This window comes from Nannobrachium achirus (assembly GCF_963921795.1).
Source record: "Nannobrachium achirus genome assembly, chromosome: 2".
Classification (NCBI taxonomy): Eukaryota; Metazoa; Chordata; class Actinopteri; order Myctophiformes; family Myctophidae; genus Nannobrachium; species Nannobrachium achirus.
Window position 1 is genome coordinate 31,344,803 of NC_137811.1, and position 22,500 is coordinate 31,367,302.

A 22,500-nucleotide genomic window follows, 5' to 3' on the forward strand; every position below is an offset into this window, starting at 1 on the left:
TAGTAACTGCGACCTGACGGTCGCAATAAACAGACAGTTTTGCACTGGTTAGCGGACTTCATGACCTGGTTAATCAATGGTTATTTAAGGTGTAAATGCGGTTATGACTCACAGACCGTAAAACAAATTTTAATTGATCAGAATGGTATTCATTAAGGATCGCAACAAATAAAAAGCTGTGGGTATAATAATACCTTTGTATCTCATAAAATGTGATAGCCTACACAAATGGATATCGACAGAAAAATAAATATGATATTGACAACTAAACAAAATAATTATTTTACAACCCTCTTGTCCCTTGCATGAACATGGAAATGTGTGCATTTTGCCTGTTTCATCTACACACGTGGGAGCATGTATTCTTTCATCACATGTTGGGTATGCTCATAGTTAAATGGGTCAAGATAAAGATGTTGGTGTAAACGTATGAGTGACTGAATGTATTCAAAGAGTCGATTAACCACTTGTGTTATTTCATACTTTTTAGCACAAAGATCTACATTTTTTAATTGATAATTAATCTCATAATAATAATATATAATAGAATATATAATTCATATTTTTTATAATCTATTAAATCGATTAGTTTGAACAATCTGGAGTGATGATAATATGCAGACTTCATGCTACTTCATGTACAGTATGTGTGAACGTTGCTGCATGCGGAGCTGGTGAGTCTTGTACAGTTAAGGTGTCTACACACCAAACAGCCTACAGGAGACTCCTTCTGACTGTACACAGACTGCAAAGAACTGCAAAAAACTAAGCACTTATTTTTTATTTAATTTTTTTCAGACGACGCCGACTGTAGTTACTGTATGGCAGTGGTGCCAGGTCTGCTCCTTATAAGCAACGTTGATCCTGTTTTCCTATAATGTTGCTAGTTGTGTGGGTTGCTTTTGTTTGGGCTTGTTTCTGAAGTGTAGTTGCTTATTTGGCCTTGCTTTCAACATTATTTTATAAAATAACTAATGTAATAGAGTTCAGAGGTGAAACTGGTCGCGCTTTTGGGCTTATTTTCATAGACCTGGTCGCGTATTTCACTCACAGAATCTGGCAACCCTAACCCGGCCGGAGGCAGCTCTGTTCTCCGTGCAGAGGAGGAAAAAAAAGAAAACAACAACACGGGCACTTGATGGACTATTACTAGCCTACTACTAGCTTTGCTTTGGATCCGATTGGAATAGGAATTGAGAGTTGAGATTGAGAATATGGTATTTAGTAAAAATATGCGACGGGAAAATGTCTCTGGCTTGTTTTGGCTTGGTTTTGGAGCAGTAGTAAACTATTCTACAACTCCCTCAATCTTACCGACGGCGAGGGGCGACTGAACAAAACTGAGCAAGTCCAGTTTTCCAGTTTTCGGTCGATAAGGTTCCCGACCCGCTGCCGAAAACCTGACGATGAGCTCCCGTTCGGCAACAGACGCTTTCCGCCGCCGAATCGTCGCCGAATCTGTGCGGTTAAAAGTGGCCTTTAGTTACCTTGTGAAAGATGCGTGAGGGGGCCATCTCAGCCCCGTTGAGGGTCTTCAGCAGGAACATGGGCCAGGAGGATGCATTGAGACGGAAGCCTGACCAGAGGACATAAGGTTGTTCAAGGGTTAAGAGGTACTCACTTCATGTCAAGGAGCCCCAAAATGATAAGACTGCCACGGACCCCATCAGGGTTTCCTGCAGCACTTTATAGGCCAGGGGGGCCCCCTGGCCTAAAATCTGTCCCCCCTGGCCAAGAGACAAGAGTCAACCTCTCCTTTTATGTTGAGGGCAAAAATAATAATTAGTCTAAAATAAGGGAATTAATTTAGTTGTGTTTTCCGTCATCATGGGCTCATGTGTTTTTTTATAGGGCAAAATTAAGAATTTATATTACAAATTAAGTGAATTAATTACTTGAATTAAATAATTAATTATCAAAGATTTTCGGCGCACGCGCCCCCCCTGGTCAAGACTTTTTCCTGCAGGAAACCCTGCCCATCTGAAAATATTTTGTGCCAGGAGTCTTAAAAGTTTTCACTTTTTGAAAAAAGAATAAATATTCAATACTCGTATTTCTTTAAAAAAAGAAACAGTTCTTTGAGAACCAATAACTCAAGTAAAAGTACCACAATACCACAAGTATAAAGTATTGAATAAGGGAAATAGTCAATCAAAGTTAAAGTACAGTACTTGGGTTAAATTGAGTAAATTGAGTAAATGTAACTTTCCACCACTGTTGACAACATTATATACAAAGACATTCATGTACTTCAAACTAGCAGCACATACTGTAATCATAGTTATATTCATTCCAATTGCTCTGAATAAGAGCCTATAAACACACACACACACACACACACACACACACACACACACACACACACACACACACACACACACATATAAGGGCTAGTGACATTTTATGTTTTCAAAACATCAGAGCCTTGATGTTGAACCAAAAATATGGGCTTCAGGAATTTAAAGAGCAACACTAAAACCGCCTTTTCAAGCGAGTAAATTGTCTAATGTGCCACTTCATAATGCAATTGGTTCTGGTGCCAGTCTCAACTCAAGTGTTCATCGCAATGCAAAGGTCTCCCTATTTCCAACGTAAATCACATGCCCTCTGTGGGCTGAAAACGTTGGGACTTTGCGCTGCAATTCATGCCTCTTGAGCACAGTCCAATGTCATACCACCTTGGCCTCTCAATGAGTGCTCTTCCTCATTTAAGGGCTCCGAGGCCAAACATAAAATAAAGTGCCTATACAGTTTCCCTCCATCTCTCCTGCACTCGCTTTATTTAAACGTCTCTGTGCGAGTGGTGCGACACATCCTATGCTGGAAAATAGCAGATCATGCAAGCTCACAGCACGTCTCATTCGAGACACGCTGCGAGCTTGCAGATCCGCTATTTTCGGCATCCAACTCCGTCACATGGGGAAGTATAAATGGGGCTTAAGAGTTTCAGAAATGAATGACGTAGACGCGTTCCCAGATTGAAAGATATAACAAACAACATATAGGTTATCTCTGACCACAGTCAGAGAACCCAGAGCAACACAGTGTGTTCTATTGGGTCAGATAATGTGTGACCTGGACTGGTCATAAGCTCTGAAGGCAGCACACAGCATAACAAAACAAAACCCTAAGCTTGTTTATTCTTTGCAGTTATTTATGAACACGGCTATCAAACTCCATGGGCCATAGCAGGTTAATTCACTGACATCTTGTGGTCGACATGGGAAATGCTGAAACAGCTAAGATAAACAAGGTCCCATTTTTGGAGCTGTGTGGAACACAAGCTCCCTATACGTGGCAGTGTGTGTCTGTCTGTCTGTCTGTATGTAGCCTCTGGTGTAGCCTGAGTACCCTGGGTGACCAGAGAGGTGCTGTTGAGTCTAGCCTGCCCTGAGCATCAACTGCAATACACACACACACACACACACACACACACACACACACACACAGCTCCACTTCGAACAGAGGTTCGATTTTTATTATTTAAAACAAGAACATGGATGTGTGCGCGCATTAGGCCTGTCCTCTGAAAATCGACGATTCGAATAGTCAGTCGAGGACCCCCTCTGTCGATGCAAATTATTTGATTCGAGCCTTCTGCGTGTTTTAGTTTTTTTGTTTGTTTTCTTGCCATCATATCATGTAGGATCATGTTCATTGCTTTTACATTTTAAATAGACATTCATATGGCTCTGTTGCACTGCACTGAATGCACTGCATGTAATGTGCTCTAAATCAGCACAGAAAGTTTCTGAAACAATTGCAATTGTCGCCTCCAATAAGGTCAGAAAGAGCTATTTTCAATATGAAAAAGAACCGAATCTGATTCGACAAGATAAATCCTGAGCCGGGGACAGCCCTAGTGTGCATGTGTGTGTGTGTGTGTGTGTGTGTGTGTGTGTGTGTGTGTGTGTGTGTGTTAGGGCTGTCACGATTAGGACATTTTACATGACGATTAATTTTCACTCAAATAATTGCGATTAACGATTTAATTGTGTTTTTGTCGTGGACAATTACGTTTCTGTTTGAATTTTAGGCTTTGAAGTTGCACATGGTAGATATGACACATAACCTAAATATACAAAGAAATGACTGACATATTTGACAACTTTACACTTAACTCATTCTGAGCCCAGGACATTAACGGATTAGGGGGTCCAGAGTGCCCCCTCCCGGCCCCATTAACGGCCGCTGTCTTATTTTGAAGGCCAGAAGTCTAGACCGGAAGTACTTCCGGTCTGACGTCATCGGATCGTGCGCCGGAACCGATGCGTGTCCACGTGGAGTTGTGTAATGGCCGACCGGGAGCTTTTATAACTGTGTAAAATAAGCGAGCATCTGCCTCCATCCTAGCTTCTAAAGTGTAGTTTTGAGATAATGGACATTAAAGATGAGATCGGCCGTCCACCTCAATGTTATGGGATGACTATTGTGTGCTCGTGGAGCCGTGATGATGACAAATCAGCGCGGATTTCGTCTCCGGAGCGTCGGCCATTGTACTAGGTATTTTTACTCGCCGTTACAGTAATATATTACTTTTCCCGCGACATCGCGTGGATGGCACTATAGATACTCTATTACTTTTCCCGCGACATCGCGGGGTTGGCTTTTAATGAGTTAAAAAAGAACATTGATAGTGGAAATAGCCGATCTACAAGCTCACAACGTGTCGCGATACGACGCGTTGTGAGCTTGTAGATCTGCTATTTCCTCTATTTTTGACTTTCTTTTAAATATATGAACATTTTTCAACATGGAAACGATTATGACGATTATGAAAGAGAATCACGATTATGTCAAACTAGCCCTTACCCGTTCAAAGATATGAGCTCCAAAATGATGTGCAGTGTGTGGGTTACACACAGTATATGAGGGATGGAAAGTAACTTTAACTGGTGCTTGCATGATGTAGGAGCATCAATGTAAGAAACCCGTTTCGTTTAATGGCTACAGAGATACTGCCCCCCCCCCCCCCCCCCCCCCCCAGCCCGCCCGCCCGCCCGCCCGCCTGCACACACACACACACACTCCCCCCCCCCCCCCCCCCCCGTGTGTGTGTGTGTGTGTGTGTGTGTGTGGGTTTGTGTGTGATTGTGCATGGCCTGAACAACAGCGCCCCTCCCTTAACATGTGTGGTCACAAAAGGTACTGTAGGCTAAATAGATATAGATACAGCATAAAAATGCTAATATACAGCATACGATTTGTGAAAGTGACAAACGGGCTTCACAGTTATGTCAGGTGTGTTCATATGCTAATGGTGATGCGATTTCAGATCAATTGCTCCAGCCACTGAGGAGAAACGCTGTGACAGACACTCACTCACTCACTCACTCACTCACTCACTCAGACAGACATTCGCAAAATTATAGTATAGATAATTGCGATTAGACGATTATGTAATAATTGTGACAGCCCTAGTGGGTGTGTGTGTGTGTGTGTGCGCTTGCACGTGACTCACCCAGCGGTGGCTGCAGCATGCCCCCGTTCTTCTCACAGTTGCCGATGGGCTGGATCTCGGAGGAGTCCACCAGGCGCCAGAAGTCGTTCTTGTTGTCGGAGCCGTCCAGCCGCAGGCGCAGCCGCGAGCCGGTCAGGCCCACCACGGTGGCGATGCAGGTGGAGGTGGTGTTGCGGGGGTCCTGGGCCTCCAGCTTCATGCCCGCCTTGAACTCGTTCACCGGGGGCGTGGCGCTCTGGGACAGGGGGTTAGAGGTAGGGCCGTCACCATTATGACGATTCATTGTCATGCAAATGAATGCGATCAACAATTTAATCGTGTGGCTTTTTAGGCCTTGTAAACAAAGGTTGAACGGGGCAGATATGACAAAAGCTTGCACGAAGAAATGACAATGACCGATCAATAATCGAAATAACTAATGTATTAAGGCCAAAATATGCCATATTTATTAATATTTTACTCTTAAAAGATATATTGCATCGCGAGCCTGTAGATCTGCTATTTCCACTTTTTATTTTAAATGTATGAACCTTTTGTCAACATCTCAAATGATCATGACAAAATAATTGTGATTAGGCAATTATTATGTAATAATTGTGACAGGCCTAGTAAAGCGGTGAGAAAGACAACAATGGCCTATCTGAGGCCAACCACTTCAGACTGTTCCCCCCCGGAGAAAAAGAAACGGCATTATGGCTGCACAGTAATGACTAAAATGATAAGCGTAATCATTCTTCCTAGAGTGTGGTCATGATTATTAAACATAATCGTTAAGACTCGTGGAATTTATTTGAATGTACTTCTTTCTCTCATTCACTATATAGGCTATTATAGAGGATGTGATGAAGTGATCAATGTGATTATTTCATCCATAGTGTGGTCATGCTTATTAATCATAATCGTTACTCAATGACTGAGGGAAATTATTTTAATATATTCTCTCTCTATAAACTAAATTATTCAATGTGTCTAATGGAAAATTCAATGGCTAATGTGCGTATATTTTCTATGATTATCTATTAAAATCTGAATATTTCTTAATTATACAGTATTATGTTTTATCGACCCTTTTCACAGGTGTGGCATTGCAGATTAATGACAGCTGCAGTTAATTGAATTAATAACTAATCTGTTTGATTTAGTGCAAAGAGCATGCACTGACAATAGTCAATGGTATTGTCAATGCTTGCTAAATGGTACACCAAAATCAGTCCCACAGTATCCACATTCTTAATCATACTGTAGCTGCAGCTGTTTTTACCCTGTTGTAACACAACTGTGAAAAGGGTCCATTGTTTCCAGACTGATTGTTAAGGTACAAAATCAATTCAAGAATGTGTGCTTACTGCTTACCCATCTTCGGGACAGTGAGCAGTAGAGATTGTGTGTTCATATCTAGTAGAGTTGTGTGTTCATATCTAGGATAGTGAGTGACCAATAGAGATTGTGTGTTCATCTCCAGTAGAGATTGTGTGTTCATATCTAGGATAGTGAGTGACCAGTAGCAATTGTGCTTTCATTTCTAGAGCGCGGCCAATGCCAGACTTTTGGGTCTGATGCCGATCCCGATCCCTGATCCTAGACCAATGATGACTGGTGTTGTTTGGACCAATATGTGATCATAAAGTGCAAAATGGAATAATCAATTTGGAAAACCGTATAGATTCGATAAAATATATATACCAGGATTCAAGATCAACAAGCTCACAATGCATCACTACACAATGCGTTGTAAGCTTGCCGATCTGGTATTTTTTTTAAATGTTCTCCTATAATGACATGTCACATGACCAAAATAGGGTCAAATTATGGCCAATGTATGGAGCCAAACCGATGGTTTGGCCTGGAAACGAGACAAATTTGCCAGTGCAAAATAGAAAATTGCCCTCAGTCTGGCCATGCCAGGCTACCAAAGCTCTAGTGGTTCATTCACCTGTCTGAAGCAGGAGGCGGGTGCAGCACTGGCTCCAGTCTCCTTCAGGTATTTCTCCCAGCTGAAATGACCTGCAGACGGATGAGCACAAGATGGGCTGAAACATGTTCCAGTACAATGGAGTTCAGACAGCTTACAGATCGTCCTCTGTCGGGTGAAAGCCTTGTGAAATGGTTACTTTAAAGAAGTGGAAAAAGGAACCCATGTTCCGGTGGATCCAATGTAATTATTATATAATCACACGCTCTTGTTAATTGATTCAATATTTATAATAAAAAAAAAAACACTCACTTAAACAAAACATAGCTAAAATACCCGTTCTGGTATTATATATTAAGGGTTTAAAAAGGCTAACTATCTAAAAAAAACACATTTGCATGAATCCAACTATCTATGAAAACTATGAAAAGGTTTCATCTGCAACACAGTTTTATACAATATGTAGTGGGGGTCCCTGCTTCATCTCTCAGCTAAGGTGTCCTTGGGCTGAAAAACATTGAAGAACCCTGCTGTAAGAACTTTGTTCGGTTTAGCTAGCCTTGCTGAAGCTGAAAGGTTTTGCCGTCGTTAGGAGGCTGCAGCCTTAAGAGATTGTGTTTTTTCATTTAGTGATTTGTAATTGACATTTGACATACCGGTAACTTGTTAACTTGTGCAATTTCCCCCCACAACAGGAAAGAAATTGAGACAGATAAGATAACTGAGGCAATTACTCTGGCATTTCGCCCCAACAATGCAGTCAGTGCTTGAGTGTAGGGGCTGCAACAATTAAACGAATCAATTCAGTCAACTATTAAAATAAAATAAAATCTATTTATTTATTTATTTTGGCTGGTGAAAGTTACAGGAGTGCATAATGATGTGTGATATGAAATGTAAGTTTATCATATAAACAAAATCATTGTTTTTAATGTTTAGTTAACATCATTGACAGCATTCCAACCTACAGTATGTTCAAGGGCTTCTGGAAAAAAAACTAAACTTTAATTTGCTTGTTTCTTCACGGGAACGGGACAGTCAGTTATTAAACATTATCTAGCGTGTGTTTGATTATTATTATAGCCTTGAGTACTTGTGATATCTACAGATAACACGGAATAAATGATATACAGTACACACAATAATACAGAGATATAACAGTAGATGTCTTTAAATACAGTAGCATATCATGGACCAAAAAGTCTAACAATAGGGCTGCAACAGTTGATCAAACTAATTGATTTAGCAGATCAAATGTATTGATAAAATAATCGCTAAGACAATAGTGGGTAGTTGCAGCCCTACTTCAGCGGTTTACTTGCTGTACCTCCTTGGTACTGGGAAGGCACCCGGGAGGGGCGTCCACTGCGGGCATGCTTGATCCGTCTGGCATCTTTCCACTCGATAGCTAAAGCAGAATGTGATAGAGAAGAGATGCTATAATAACAAGAAAAAGCCATTGAATAATCAATAAGAAGAGAATTGATAACTGTCTGCAACACTATTTAATACAACATATTTTAACAGCAACTTGTTTACGTTTCTGAATTAGTTCCACAGATGGAGAGAAATAGGAAAAACATAAAAGGCTTACCTTTCTGTGGCACCGGCTTCCTCATGCTCCAGCGATACTGACCAAGTTCACGACAACAGTGAACTCTCTGAAAGAGAAAAGCGTCTAAAATAGCATCAGCCATGCTTTTGTGGAGTTCAACAAAAAGGTGTGCAACAGTTTCGTTCACAGCCGATAATTGGATGAGCTGCAAAGTCATTGTAGTGGTGGTACTTGTCTCTGTCTGTATGTACTAATTATGTAATACCACTCTTGTCTATAATGACTCAAAATGTATTATTCAAAATGTATTATTATAAAAAAATATATAAGATTTTATGCCTTTATTGATAGGACAGACTGACAGGAAATGTGGGGAGAGACAGGGAGTGACATGCGGCAAAGGTCGTCCGGATCGGGAATCGAACCGGTGACGCCACCAGGCATCCATGCCTGTGTGGCAATGACTAAGTGGTATGCTCCCGGACCAGTAGGCCAGCGGGCGCCGCAGAAATATTTGTGTTTTGACATTGGCTGTTGTTGTAATGGTCGTTGGTATTGTAGTTAGTTTGTTTGTCTGACAACCACTGTATAACACACAATGAATTTCCGGAAACTTGCAATTTGGTGGTTAAAGGTTGAGGGCAAGAAGGATGGTCAATTAACATAATATGGTATACAACGTCCGATAGAAGGATGAGACTGATTGCAATTTGAAAGCTTGTCTTGAAAGCGTGTCTTATGCCACGTCACTTCCCCCACCTTATGTTTCCTGGATGGCATAAGATTATGATGTAAATTGATATCAACGTTTGACCTTTCGGCTCAAAGACCGTTGGCTCACTCCCAGGTAGCCCTCGTTTCCACTTTATTGCACTTTCATCTATGGTTACACAGTGCATCAGGGACAAGAAAAGGCACACAAAACAATCACGACACCAATACAAGAACAATTAAGGGTGCAACTAAATAAAGAAATTAAAAAGGAGGCTAGAGACATGCTGCTTCTACTTGTTGAATTGTATTGTAGCGCTTCAAAGGCAGTCTGCACCTAGCCTTGTTAGCAGGCTGGCCTGCGGTCCTCTCTAGGCAGGCGGGGGGCCACAGTGGGAGGCAGATGGGAGGTTACAACAAAAAGGGTACCCCAGCTGTCAGCCTGCCCTAGTCAGTCACCCAAAACACACTACACAACATCCAACAGGCTAACTGACTGACTCGCTTAACTCAACTCTGCAGGATATTATTTACTCAACACGTGGTTGCATTGCAAGCAAGTACGATTGAATTCGCAATAAGCCTAATTAAATACCGCACAAATGCCTGCATCAACAAATGGTCATTGTATCAATCGACCGGAACGATTTAACTAAACTGCCTCTTTGTCATTGAATGTGGGCATGTGTGGAGTGGTTCAGCTTTGAGGTTCTGTGACCCCTGTAAACTCAACCTGATGGGGTAGGCAGTCATAGACACAACATGCAGGTCAACGGGTCAGACGGATGTAAACAAACACTTCAAACCACTGTTTTCCCCACAAATCACCACACACACAAACACACACACACACACACACACACACACACACACACACACACACACACACACACACACTGGTGTTTTATAGTTTTGAAATACAAACATATAAATTGCTAATCATTGATAATAGTTAAGTAATAGTGTATGTTTGCATCCAATTCTACAATACTATTGACACTCCTGTTTTCTGTCTTCAATGGCTTCCTTATTAAAATAAACAAATCCGTGCCTCTTTATCTAACAAAAATATCACAACTCAGCCAGTCACAGACAGACCAACCTTTTGGCCTATATGTTTGTTATAGGCTAATAGAACAAACAATCCAGCTTTACTACTGACCGCACACAACTCGACTCATACAGAGCTGAATAAACCGTTAAGTTACATACCTTAGAACTTCATACCAGTGTGTGGAAACGTTTCTCTCCTCTTCCCAGTTGATTTCTTCTCCTCTCTCTCTCTCTCTCTCCTCTTCTTCCTTTCAATAGAAGTGCGCCTTTTTCTTGCGTCAGGGGAAGGGGGGACGGCGTCCAAATGAAAGCAGCGCTGCCTCCCTCCTTTTTCCCCAGTCTGCTGGGAAAAGGAGGAGAAAAAAAGTGACAGGAGGGGGAACAACAACTGACTGGTGGTACTGGTCTGGTGGCATTAATAGACAAGCTCTACGAAGCTATAACTTATTTAATAAGCTAATAACAAAGTGGAGACTTGTCATAAAAGTGCCTAAAACTAAACAAACAAACAAACAAACAAAGAAAGCCTCATCTCTTAAAAAAACAAGTATCCCAACAATGAGTGCGAGTCGGCTGAACCTACTGACACACATGTGAAGCAAACACGCTGCCTGTCAACGGCGAGACAACATAACAAACGGCGGCAGACGTCGCGCGCCCGAAAAAAAATATACGATCCGCAAGATCTAATCGCAGCACGGACGCCTCGCGCTGTGAGCTTGTAGATCGGCGATTTTTCAGGCGCCGCCGCGCGACAACGAACGAAGCGTTTCCCCATTCAAAACAGAAAACACAAAAGCTAACGTCGACACATGGAAGCCCTCTCTCTCTCTCCCCAACAACCAACCCGCCCTGCTGCATGCATGGCTGACACTTGTGTTGTTGTTACACATTTACTACATTATAATTACTACTAGTATTACACTTACATGAGAGCTGGCTTTAATACAAGCTCATTTTAACGGTAAAATGCTCGGTTTTTGTGCGCCATTTGAGACGTGGCTCTAGTAGTCATAGACGAGGAGGTACGACACCGGGTCGTTCCAAAAGGAGCAGAGGCGTCATTTTGGGTATGGCAAGCTATGGCAGCTGCCTTGGCTACAGGGGAAAATAATAAAATGTACTGTAATAATCGTGCCTGTTGCTAAGGTATGGCAACATGACTGGAGGGCGCGCGTGCAAGACACCAGTCATGTTGCCATACCTTAGTTTTTTTCTGAACTGACGCCGCTGAAAAGGAGGCTACAAAAATATGATAAAAACGTGTCCTCCTCCCCCAAGTAACGGCGCCGCTCGCGCGGGGACGTAAAAGGCTTCCTTGCTGCTATCCGACAAGCTAATATGCTATAATACCACACTCACATGCTCGTAGAAGCTATCCTAACATGCTAAAGCTGGCTAGCTCGTTGACCTGATTATAAATATTAGCATTAGCAGTATATAGAGCGTGCTAGCGCGTTCCCAAACCAACCAACCAACGTGCAAGTTAAACTACATCATGTACGACCATGAGGTGGTTATAACACTGAAGTCGTGCATGCATAGGGCGGGATGTTGCTTCATTGCACATCCGACCATGTTTACCTGGCTTTGTAATGTTTGTGTTATTATTATTTTTTTCTGATGTGGATTTAGTGCCTGTCCGCCATTTTTTCCCCCTTACGCGATGAGGAGGGGGGTGTTTTGCCAACATTTGCTGGGCAGAGCCACACGAGACTGGGAGGATTGGAATGGCTGGAGAAAAACAGGGAATCACTGACCCCTGGCGGCCGAAATGTGTTATTTGTCCAAAATGTGGTTGATGGTGATGATGCAGGTATAAAGATATAAAGGGCCATTCACATTGAGCACCATAACTATAACTATAAAAATATCTAAGCCAAGTAGATGGCAGTGTTCACACCATGGTGAAAGTTATAGTTATTATCTTTGTAGTTATCTTGCCCAGTGGGAATGGCGAATGGCGCTTAGAGGGTAACAACCATAGAGTTAGGGATTTAAAAGATAACAACAGGCACCATAGATGAAAGTCCTGTGGCACACTTATGGAGATGGACAGGTGCGGAGAAATTAACTGCTATTCAATGAACTTGAATATTCAATAAATATTATGTTGCAATGATTTTTTCTCTTCAATGTCTCGCGTTGCCATGGTTACCATAGACTTCCATGTAATTGTGCAATTGTGTAAAAAGTGCACACCCATGCCTAGATGATGCACCACGTGTGTAGATGCTGTTCACAGCTTTCAAACAAAAAAATCCGCTTGGAAATCCGTTCAGGCATTCATGATTTATCAGCCATTATGTTTATTGTCATACCTCCAGACAAGGTCCTCCTATGGGACATCAGCGCCATCTGGCGGTGCAACAGAGTAAAACTCATGAACTCCCGTACGATTTTATCGAAGGGCTGTCACTCACAAACGAGGGCACCGCCCCCGAGTGTATATAAGCCCCCTGGGCTATCATGACTTCCTCTTTCCGCACCTCTGCTCCTGCAACTAGTGTCGCGAACTCAGCCAATTTGTTAGTATTCTGTAAAGTTTTGCCTAAAGCGACGGCTAGGAAGTCGGCCACTGGCTTTTATAGAATCTCTCCTGTACGTTCTTCTTCTCTTCGACTCTCCGGTGATCGGTTTACACACCTTTCTCCACGGTAAAGTTTCCGTTCTCATCCCTCAGACTTTCTATCGGGCGTTAGCCTGGTGTAGCTTAGCTTAGCCTTGCTTAGCTGCTAGCTAGCCAACGCCACGATGTCCGATGTTCCACGGCCCTCGGCTAGCATGCTGCTATCCTTGTTCCCCTGGAAGTTTGGTCTGTCTGGATGCTGGAGACTTATCGCTGGTGAGGACACCCACCCTCGGAATTTCCCTCGATGATCGCAGGCTGCTTCATGTGGTGAGTTTTTCGAGCGTTAGCATGTGGCCTTGCTTGCTTTGTTTGGTAGCCTCTGCTAGAAGGCCCTCGCCCAGGGCACTGATTGCTAGCGCGCCCTAGCTTGGGTGTCGCTATTGTTTTCACTTCTAGCTGGCTAGGACCTTCCACTGTTGTCCGGTCTTTTCTCGTATTGTCCCCGCCGCCCTGGTCTCGCCGACCAGGGCTCCGGGCCTCTCCTGGCAGGTTGTTTTGGCGCGCAGCGGTGCCCGCTTTGTGCTTCCTTCACTTAGCCTCCACTAGCTTTGTGGCCTGCCTGTTTTTTCCCTCCACCGGACTTTTCTGCCTCCGGGGCTCGCGGCGCTGTACGCCACAGCGCTGCTTCTCGCCCCGGGCCGCAGCCTGCAGCCACTACGCCTACAGGGGGCTCCAGCGCGCCGCTGGTGCCCTACGGCGGACGGCTGCAACGTCACGGGACTACTTGCCGGTTCTCGCCCTCTCTCCCGCCGGTTCGGCTAGCCGCCATCCCAGGGAGGAGAACCTGCTAGCCCGCCCGGCCGCTCCCACGCTGGGGGCGGCTAGCGGCGAGGTTTTTTCCCGCCTGCAACTACAACACCACGTTCTTTCTGCCTCCGGGGCTCGCGGCGCTGTACGCCACAGCGCTGCTTCCTGCCCCGGTCTGCAGCCTGCAGCCACTACGCCTATCGGGGGCTCCAGCTCGCCGCTGGGGCCCTACGGCTGGCGTTCTGCAACTTCACGGGACCACACGCCGGCCCTCTCTCCCGCAGGTTCGGCTCCGCCGTTCCAGGGAGGAGAGCCTGCTAGTCCGCCCGGCCGCTCCCATGCTGGGAGCGGCTAGCGGCGGCTCCGGTTCCCGCCTGCAGCCACGACGCCTATTGGGGGCTCCAGCGCTCCGCTGGTGCCCTACGGCTGGCGCCTGCAACTTCGAGGGACCCCGCCCGGCCGCTCCCACGCCGGGGGCGGCGAGCGGCGACGCCGGTTCCCGCCCTCTCTCCCCGGTACGGCTGGCGCCGTTTTTATTCAGGGGAGAGAACCTACTGGTCCGCCTGGTTGCCCCCATGCTGGGGGCGGCTAACGGCGACCTCCTCCTCCTTCCCCTTGGATTTTTCGTTCTCGGCCATGCTGGCTGAGCCCGGATCTTCCTGGCACGCTCTTGTTCTGGTGGCACGCCTCCGAACAACGCTGTTAAAGGCGGGGATGAATTTGAGAGTGAGGATGAGGAGGGACTGAATTTGGTTGAAGGCTCTTCTCCCATAGTATTCCTCCTACAAGTGAGTCCTGCAAGTCCTCGGTTCGGACTGTGGCTCAAGGACACCACTTACTTGCGCTCAAGCGCACTAAACACAGCTCTCCCCACAAGGCTTGTGGGAAGTGGGTGTGTTAGATGACATAGGGTTGAGGGCCTAGCCCTCCACGGGGTCTGGGTTCCGTGACGGCACACGGTCCTCCTCCCCCCGAATGCAGACATTTGAGTTCTTCCCATGCAGGGGAGAATGAAAATCTCTGTTGCCCAGTAGCTTTTTTCCCATGTCATCAGTGGGAGTGTGGTGGTCGAACAAAACCTTTGTTTACCTACCTCTCTGTCCCTAGCACAAAGGACCCTCCTCTCTGCTTACAGCCAGTCAGTGTATAGAGACCCATGCAGGGCTCTTTAATCACTCAAAGGATTACTTATTGTCCCAGTCCTGCAGACTGGTGACGATTAAAAGGTTTTTCCCTGGTTTTTGCAATGGGCTCCACGGTTTTGCTATTAGTCACAATAACAAAGCTTCTCCTCTGTGCTGTTCTCCTCTGTCTCCACGGAGCACAAAGGACCCTCCTCTCTGCTTACAGCCAGTCAGTGTATAGAGACCCATGCAGGGCTCTTTAATCACTCAAAGGATTACTTATTGTCCCAGTCCTGCAGACTGGTGACAATTAAAAGGTTTTTCCCTGGTTTTGCAATGGGCTCCACTGTTTTGCTATTAGTCACAATAACAAAGCTTCTCTTCTGCTCCTCTGTGTCCACTGAGCGGCACTGTCGTGCCGAGTTCAGTTCAGAACAGGAGCATGGAGTGCTGTTTACAGCATCTTAACACTCTTCAGGGACGCCGAGCCGGACTTCTCCCACAGAACCTGTGGGAAGAGGTGGCGTAAATGACTTGGACTGGGGGTACAGGGGTCCCTGACTACACAGGGGCCTCCTTCCCCCAGGCGCTAATATTTATTTTCCTTATTCCACGCAGGGATAATGAAAATGTTTACTGCCTCCCTTGTCCCCAATGTCTAAAAAAAAAAAAAAAAAAAAGAGTTGTGAGCAAGCGTGGCCTGCTCACTCCTACACTTGCACGGACAACCTCTTATCGCTTGCAACCACTCAGTGTAATGGAGCCCATGCAGGGTTCTCTACTCACTCACGATAACAGATTTCCCAGTCTTGCAGTCATGCAGACAGGTTACAATCTGAATGTGTTGCAGACATGCTGAGGTTCCCACCCATGTTAACTGCGGTTCACAGTGGTGTGGTTTCTCCTATGTGCAATTCTCCTCTGCCTACACTAAACGGCACTGTAGTGTCGATTCTAGTGCAGGACAGGAAGTGTTTCACTATCGGTGTATGGGATTGTGAGTTGGCCTATTTTTCCCTGCAAGGAACTATTAAAGGCCTCAGATCTGGTTTAAACGTTTACACGTTCTTCCCCGTGCTGGGGTAAATGTTTTTACGTAACGAACCGTATCTCGCAGAATGCTCTTTCTGTTTCTCTTTCCACCACCGTTCAACATGGTGACGTCACGCCCGTTGGCGCGGCCGTCACCGGATAAGGAGGGGAACTTCCCGGTTACGGAAGTGCTAATCCCCAACGTTCCTTCTCCCCCGTGCAACCTAACGGTTTCTCCCTCGTTTCACAGCACGTTAACACGTTGTGTGAAACGGTTAGGTTCCGAACGGAACCCTTGTTTATTTAATACCCTATGGTATTCTGATAAACATTGGGGACTGTGCAATCCGAGCAATGGGTGTTACGTCAGTAACACGTGGCCTTAGATTGCATTTCTTGAACCACCCCCGCTTCCAGCTGGGGTATTTACACTCGAGCCCGTGCTTGTAAGCAGGGGCTCTGAGTGAGGAAATAAGCTCGGTACTATGCGATGGTGCTGTAGTAGAGCTCTTGCGAGACCTGAACCAGCTTGGTTTCTGGACTCGACCTTTTCCTGGTTCGGAAAAAAGGGGGGGGGCTGCATCCCTTCTGGAATAGGGATATTACACCAACTTGGTGTTGGCCCACCTGAAGGCCTTGGGTTTTCAACGTCTTTTTGGCAAAAGTATGTTGACGCCCTCCCAGCAGTTCTCCTTCTTGGGGATACCTCTGGATTCGACCACGTTGTCTGCCCGCCTCTCTCTAGAGGGGGTGGACGGGTTCCTGACGTGTCTTCGCTCCTTTCAATTGGACCAAGTGGTCAGTTACAAGGAGTGTATGAAGTTGGCAGGGCTGATGGCTTCAGCGGTGCAGCTTCTTCGCCTGGGCAGGTTTCATATGAGACCGTTCTGGCGGTGGACACTGACGCTCAGGATTCCTCCCCTGCAAGGGTGCAGGGAAGTGGTGGTCAGCTAGGCCTGCATGGACGCGCTAGTCCCATGGCGGGACCAGGCGTTGTTAATGATTGGAGTCTCCATAGGCGTGGTGGTGTCACGCAAGGTGATCACCACAGACGCCAGCCGCTCGGGGTGGGATGCCACCCACGAGGGGCGCTCAGCCAGGGGTCTGTGGACCCCGGCCATGTTGGAGTACCACATCAGTTATCTGGGGTTAATGGTGATCTACTTGGCTCTCAAGTATTTCGAACCGTTTCTCCGGGGTTGTCATGTCCTGGTCAGGACGGTCGACATGGCAGCCTTGTACTTTCTCAACAAACAAGGCGGCCTCTCCTCGCACGCTGGATCAGCTGGCGCGCGAGATGACTCTCTGGTGCGTGCCGCGCCTGAGCTCCTTCAGAGCCTCCCATGTTCCAGGCCTTCAGAACGGCGGCGCCAATCTGTTGTCCAGGGGGGAGCCTCGCTACGAGGATTGGTCTCTCCACCATGCGGTGGTGAGACAGATCTTCTCCAGGTTCGGTCAACCTCGGGTCGATCTCTTTGCTTCCCAGGAGAACGCGAAGTGCCCCCTCTACTTCTCAGTGAGGGGACCTTCGCCTCTGGGGGTGGATGCGCTAGCACACGAGTGGCCGGAAGGCCGTCTCTATGCGTTCCAACCGTTGGAACTGATCCTTCCCACACTGGAGAGGATCAGGAGTTCCAACATGGAGGTTCAGTGTGGAGGTCTCTGATCACCCCACTGCTCTACCGGTCCCCCTGGCAGCTCCCCTTGCTTAGGGACCTGCTGCGCCAGGCGGGGGACGTTATCTTCCATCCCGACCCCCAGGCCCTAGACTTGTGGTCTTGGCCTGTGAGAGGGAGAACCTGCTAGCCGCAGACTTCTCAAGGGCGCTTGTAGCTACTTTTCAGAGTGCTAAAGCCCCCTCCACTAGGGTGGTATATGATGGAAGGTGGAATGTTTTCTTGGACTGGTGTGGGCTACAGGAGCCACCTGTGGTGGCTCACTTGGCTCCAGCCCAGGAGGCTTTGGTTTTCTTGCGGGACCGCCTGGACCTTGGTCTGGCGTTCTCTACGCTTAGGGGTTATTTAGCGGCTTTTGATGCCTGTCACCTGGGGGTGTCAGGCATGGGCCTATCTAAATTCCCTGAGGTGGTCAAGTTCTTACACGGTTCGTCCGTTTGAGACCTGTGACTAGAGTTTTGTTCCCTGCTTGGGATTTTCAAGTGGTTCTTGAGGGCCTTTGCAAGGCACCCTTTGAACCGATTGGGAGGACCTCTTTGAAACATTTGAGTTTCAAGACAGCTCCTTTGCTTGCCTTGTCTACGGCTAAGCGTGTGAGCGACCTTCATGCGCTCTCTGTGAGCCCTGATTGTATGAGGTTTCTCAATAATGACTCCAAGGTTCTTCTTAAACCTCATTTGAGTTTTATTCCTAAGAACCGAGTGGTCCCGGAGGAACCTGTTGTTGTGACGGCTTTCCATCCTCCTCCGTTTGCATCGGAGGAGGATAGGCGTCTTTATTGTCTTTGTCCAGTTAGGGCCCTGAAGGCTTACTGTGACGAGACGGTGGACAGCAGGTCTACCTCTCAGCTTTTCGTGGTCATGAATGCCCGTCAGCGAAAAGCGGTGTCCAAACCCACTCTGTCGAGATGGATTGTGGATGCTATTAGGTTGGCTTACACCCGGGCTGGGTCTGAAGTGCCGGAGGCACTTAAGGGCCACAGTACTAGGGGTGTGTCTACCTCTTGGGTTTTGTCCAAAGGTGTCTCCATTGAGGAGATTTGTGTGGCGGCGAATTGGTCTTCGCCGTCCACCTTTGCGACCTACTATCACCTGGACGTTGCGCCTTCTGCTATGGCGCATACGGTTCTGGGTGCTGCTGCCCCGCCTACTATGTAGTGGGGCGGCTCTCTCCCCTTCCTGGGACAGCATGCTACTGTCTCTAGGATACCTGGGGGGAGACCCTGAGTCTTTCCCTTATATTACTGTAGTATTATAAGGCGGACGTGTGTCTGCCCTTAGTGCATAGGGCAGGCCTCGGTCTGTCAGGGTCTCTTTTTCTGTCTAAAACACGCCCAGGCCCGGTGGGTCTGGGTCGGACCAGTCCTGAGAGGGGTCACGTCGGTTGACGAGACCTCCTTCTGGGGGTGGTCGGTGTACACGACAGTCTTGTCGGGTCATGGCTTCTCGGGGGGTGTATGAGTCCCATAGGAGGACCTTGTCTGGAGGTATGACAATAAACTATTAGGTTCCGAACGGAACCCTGTTTATTTAATACCGGAGGACAAGGTCCTCCGAAAGAAGCCCCTCGGTTCGCTAGTTGCGGGCGCAGAGGTGCGGCTTTAGAGGAAGTCATGATAGCCCAGGGGGCTTATATACACTCGGGGGCGGTGCCCTCGTTTGTGAGTGACAGCCCTTCGATAAAATCGTACGGGAGTTCATGAGTTTTACTCTGTTGCACCGCCAGATGGCGCTGATGTCCCATAGGAGGACCTTGTCCTCCGGTATTAAATAAACAGGGTTCCGTTCGGAACCTAATAGTTTTCTTCAGATGTAAACAAACATGGCTGCCATGTTTGAAAGAATGAGTTGGTATGGGGGTTAAACATGCAATTTCGCGATCGCGATCATGCCTAATACATTTCTGGAGGTCCAAAAAAAAAAAAAATTTTTTTTTTTCTTTTTTTCAAAAACGGCCCAAACTCGGGAAACTCGGGGTTGGCACAGCGGTAGTACCAATACAAACTCGGGAAACTCGGGGTTGGCACCTTATGTGTTAACTCATTCTGTGCCAATCACGTGTATACACGTGATATATTAGCGCATCCCACAGTGCCAATCACGTATATACACGTGATTCCAAAAAAAAAAAAAAAAAAAAAAAAAAAAAATTTTTGAAAATTTTTTTTGAATTTTTTTTTTTTGGACCCCATCAAAACTAGTGAACATGATTTCAATCGCGATTTTGCATGTTTAACCCCCATACAACCCCCATACAACTCAGGTAGCAGACCTCCAAGCTCACAACAGTGTAAAACATAATGGCTATTATCTCAAGAATGCCTGAACGGATTTCCAATCGGATTTTTTTGTTTGAAAGCTGTGAACAAACTGCACAAACCCACAACAATGCAATCCAGGATTGCATTGGATTTTTTAGAGCTCATTCTTCTCTGTTTTTTTCCCATGCATGAGGTGTGCAAGGTTTAATCATGGCTAAGTTGACGAAAATAAGGCTTTTAAAATGCTTGGTAGCCAATAGCTAACTTCAAGCTAACTTCATCCTCTTCCTGTACATGCACAAAGGAAAGTGTTTAGGCAAGTCATGGCTGCAGGGCTTCTGCATATACCAGCATATCTCTATGGGATTGTCTGTGGCACTCTTGGCCCCCTCTAGTGGTGAAAGGGTGGCATTAAATGAGTTAAGACATTGCGGATATAGCAGATCTACAATTTGAAATATTTTTGTAAAAAATAGGAATAAGCGATTAAAACCAGGAAGAGACATTTATTTATGCCATATTACGATATCCCAAATCCCAGATGATATCATATCATATCATATCATATCACAATATTGATATATCATTTATAACTTACCAACTACAGAAAAGAACAGCAGAGACAATTATCTGTAATTCTTTTTGGTCATGAATAATAGAAAATGTATTGCAATAATCTATTGCAATAATGCAATAATCATAAATATGAATTATTCATGATTATTGCACCTATTCTTTATGCCATTGTTGTAGAAAATAAACAGGTCTTGTCTTCTGTAGACCAATTAAACAGAAAATCTCAGTGTGTGTGTGTGTGTGTGTGTGTGTGTGTGTGTGTGTGTGTGTGTGTGTGTGTGTGTGTGGGTTACAACATAGTTGCTCTAATTTAATTGAACCACTTTAACACTGGCAATTTTTTATAGGTAACGTAAGGTTATTATAGACAGAGTAAGGTCTGACGAATAGCCTCTTGGCTCGAAACATTATGAAGAAAATAACCCATGATGGGAGCAGCATTCAGGTGTGCGGATTTTATTGTTATAAAGAAGACAATGAAAAGGGTTTTAATGTCCAAAATCAAAAAGGAAAGAAGTAGGCAAAAATCAAAACTGTGGACAAGCAAAGAGTCAATTAATCCAAGAGGGCAGTCAGCAAGGGCAGAGAGAGGTACAGTCAATGTCTTGCCAAAACATCTATGTCGTCTAAAAAAAGGAAGCAAAGGTCAGTACAAAGTCAAAAACTTGGCTTGTGCTTTGAGAGCTTGGAGTTCACACAAGACAATCTGGCAAAAGACTGGAGTGAAACTGAGGCTTAAATACTGCTGGCATGATTACAGGTGAATTCATTCAGGCAGGTGGTCACAGGAAGCACCCACACCTTATAGGTCAGACACCCACAGCTACAGCAGTTCAGACTGTAGGCTAGTTTTACACTTCATGTTGCTATATTATAATTATATGGCCCTAAACAGGGAAAATGATAGCATAGTAGTTAGTTTAGTTTTGTTTATAACACATCCTAATAAACGACCGAGTGTCTGTCTGTCCGATGTCTGTCTGATATACACGCATGCAGACATCACTGATACTAAACAGTGCCCACATTTGGAGATAATTGACATCACTGAACCCGCCGCCTGTACTACGCATGCGTTACCACCATGGTAACAGCTGCATGCTGAAACAGTGCCCAAATTTGGAGATGACTGACATCACTTATACATCTGGGTTCTCCAACATTACTTCTGAGACTCCTACATTCAATCCCTCATATGCTGTGAAACCCCATAACCCAAACTGCACATAATTCGATGCACATAAGTTCGAACGGGCAAGGGCTAGTTATTATATATAAATGCACCATTTTAAAACAAAAACAAAAAATAGAAAAATACATAACAAAGAAACAAGATTGCAAGGAAAGGAAGAATCCTTTCCTTAATGGAAGAGATCATTAAATAACAGATTAAAAATTCAATAACAACAATACAAAAGTATACAAGTTACTGTAACAAGATATTGTTTAGATGTTTCTTAAATATTGGAGAGCTTCATAACTGAGGGTCTCTAAATGTAATGAATGATTTATGTTTCGAAGTATGCCCTACAACAGAAAGATAAATTAAAATCATCTCTTTGCCTTGTGGGGTAGGAGTGAATGTCAGAAGTAATTTGAAAAAAGTTGGGACATCACCCATCACAAGTTTAATGATGTCTTTATAATTCAGCCAGCCCTATGGAATGTAAAAGCATTTGCTACTAAAAACATATTTTTATATATTGTTTTGATGCTCATATCAACCATAGAACATTTACGTTGGTTTTTAGTCAGTTATAT

At 45.3% G+C, this 22,500-nt stretch overlaps 1 protein-coding gene across 6 annotated transcripts in view; it reads right to left on the reverse strand.

Annotated features, from left to right (window-relative positions):
* Positions 1–12,361, reverse strand: part of LOC308279936 (polycomb protein SCMH1) — a 31,519-nt gene extending 19,158 nt beyond the window's left edge. For 3 of the 6 annotated variants that reach the window (XM_080720159.1, XM_080720158.1, XM_080720157.1), the window contains exons 1-5: positions 8,968–9,099; positions 8,701–8,781; positions 7,395–7,465; positions 5,462–5,696; positions 1,488–1,576 (exon numbers count right to left, since the gene is read on the reverse strand). In XM_080720159.1, the coding sequence (XP_080576285.1) occupies positions 1,488–1,576; positions 5,462–5,696; positions 7,395–7,465; positions 8,701–8,781; positions 8,968–9,070 (579 nt within the window). In that variant the 5' untranslated portion in view covers positions 9,071–9,099. Of the gene's footprint in view, positions 1–1,487; positions 1,577–5,461; positions 5,697–7,394; positions 7,466–8,700; positions 8,782–8,967; positions 9,100–10,851; positions 11,033–12,276 lie in introns of those variants that run through there. The other 3 variants (XM_080720160.1, XM_080720161.1, XM_080720162.1) reach the window with 3 other exon arrangements.
* Between the last annotated feature and the right edge of the window lie 10,139 nt (positions 12,362–22,500).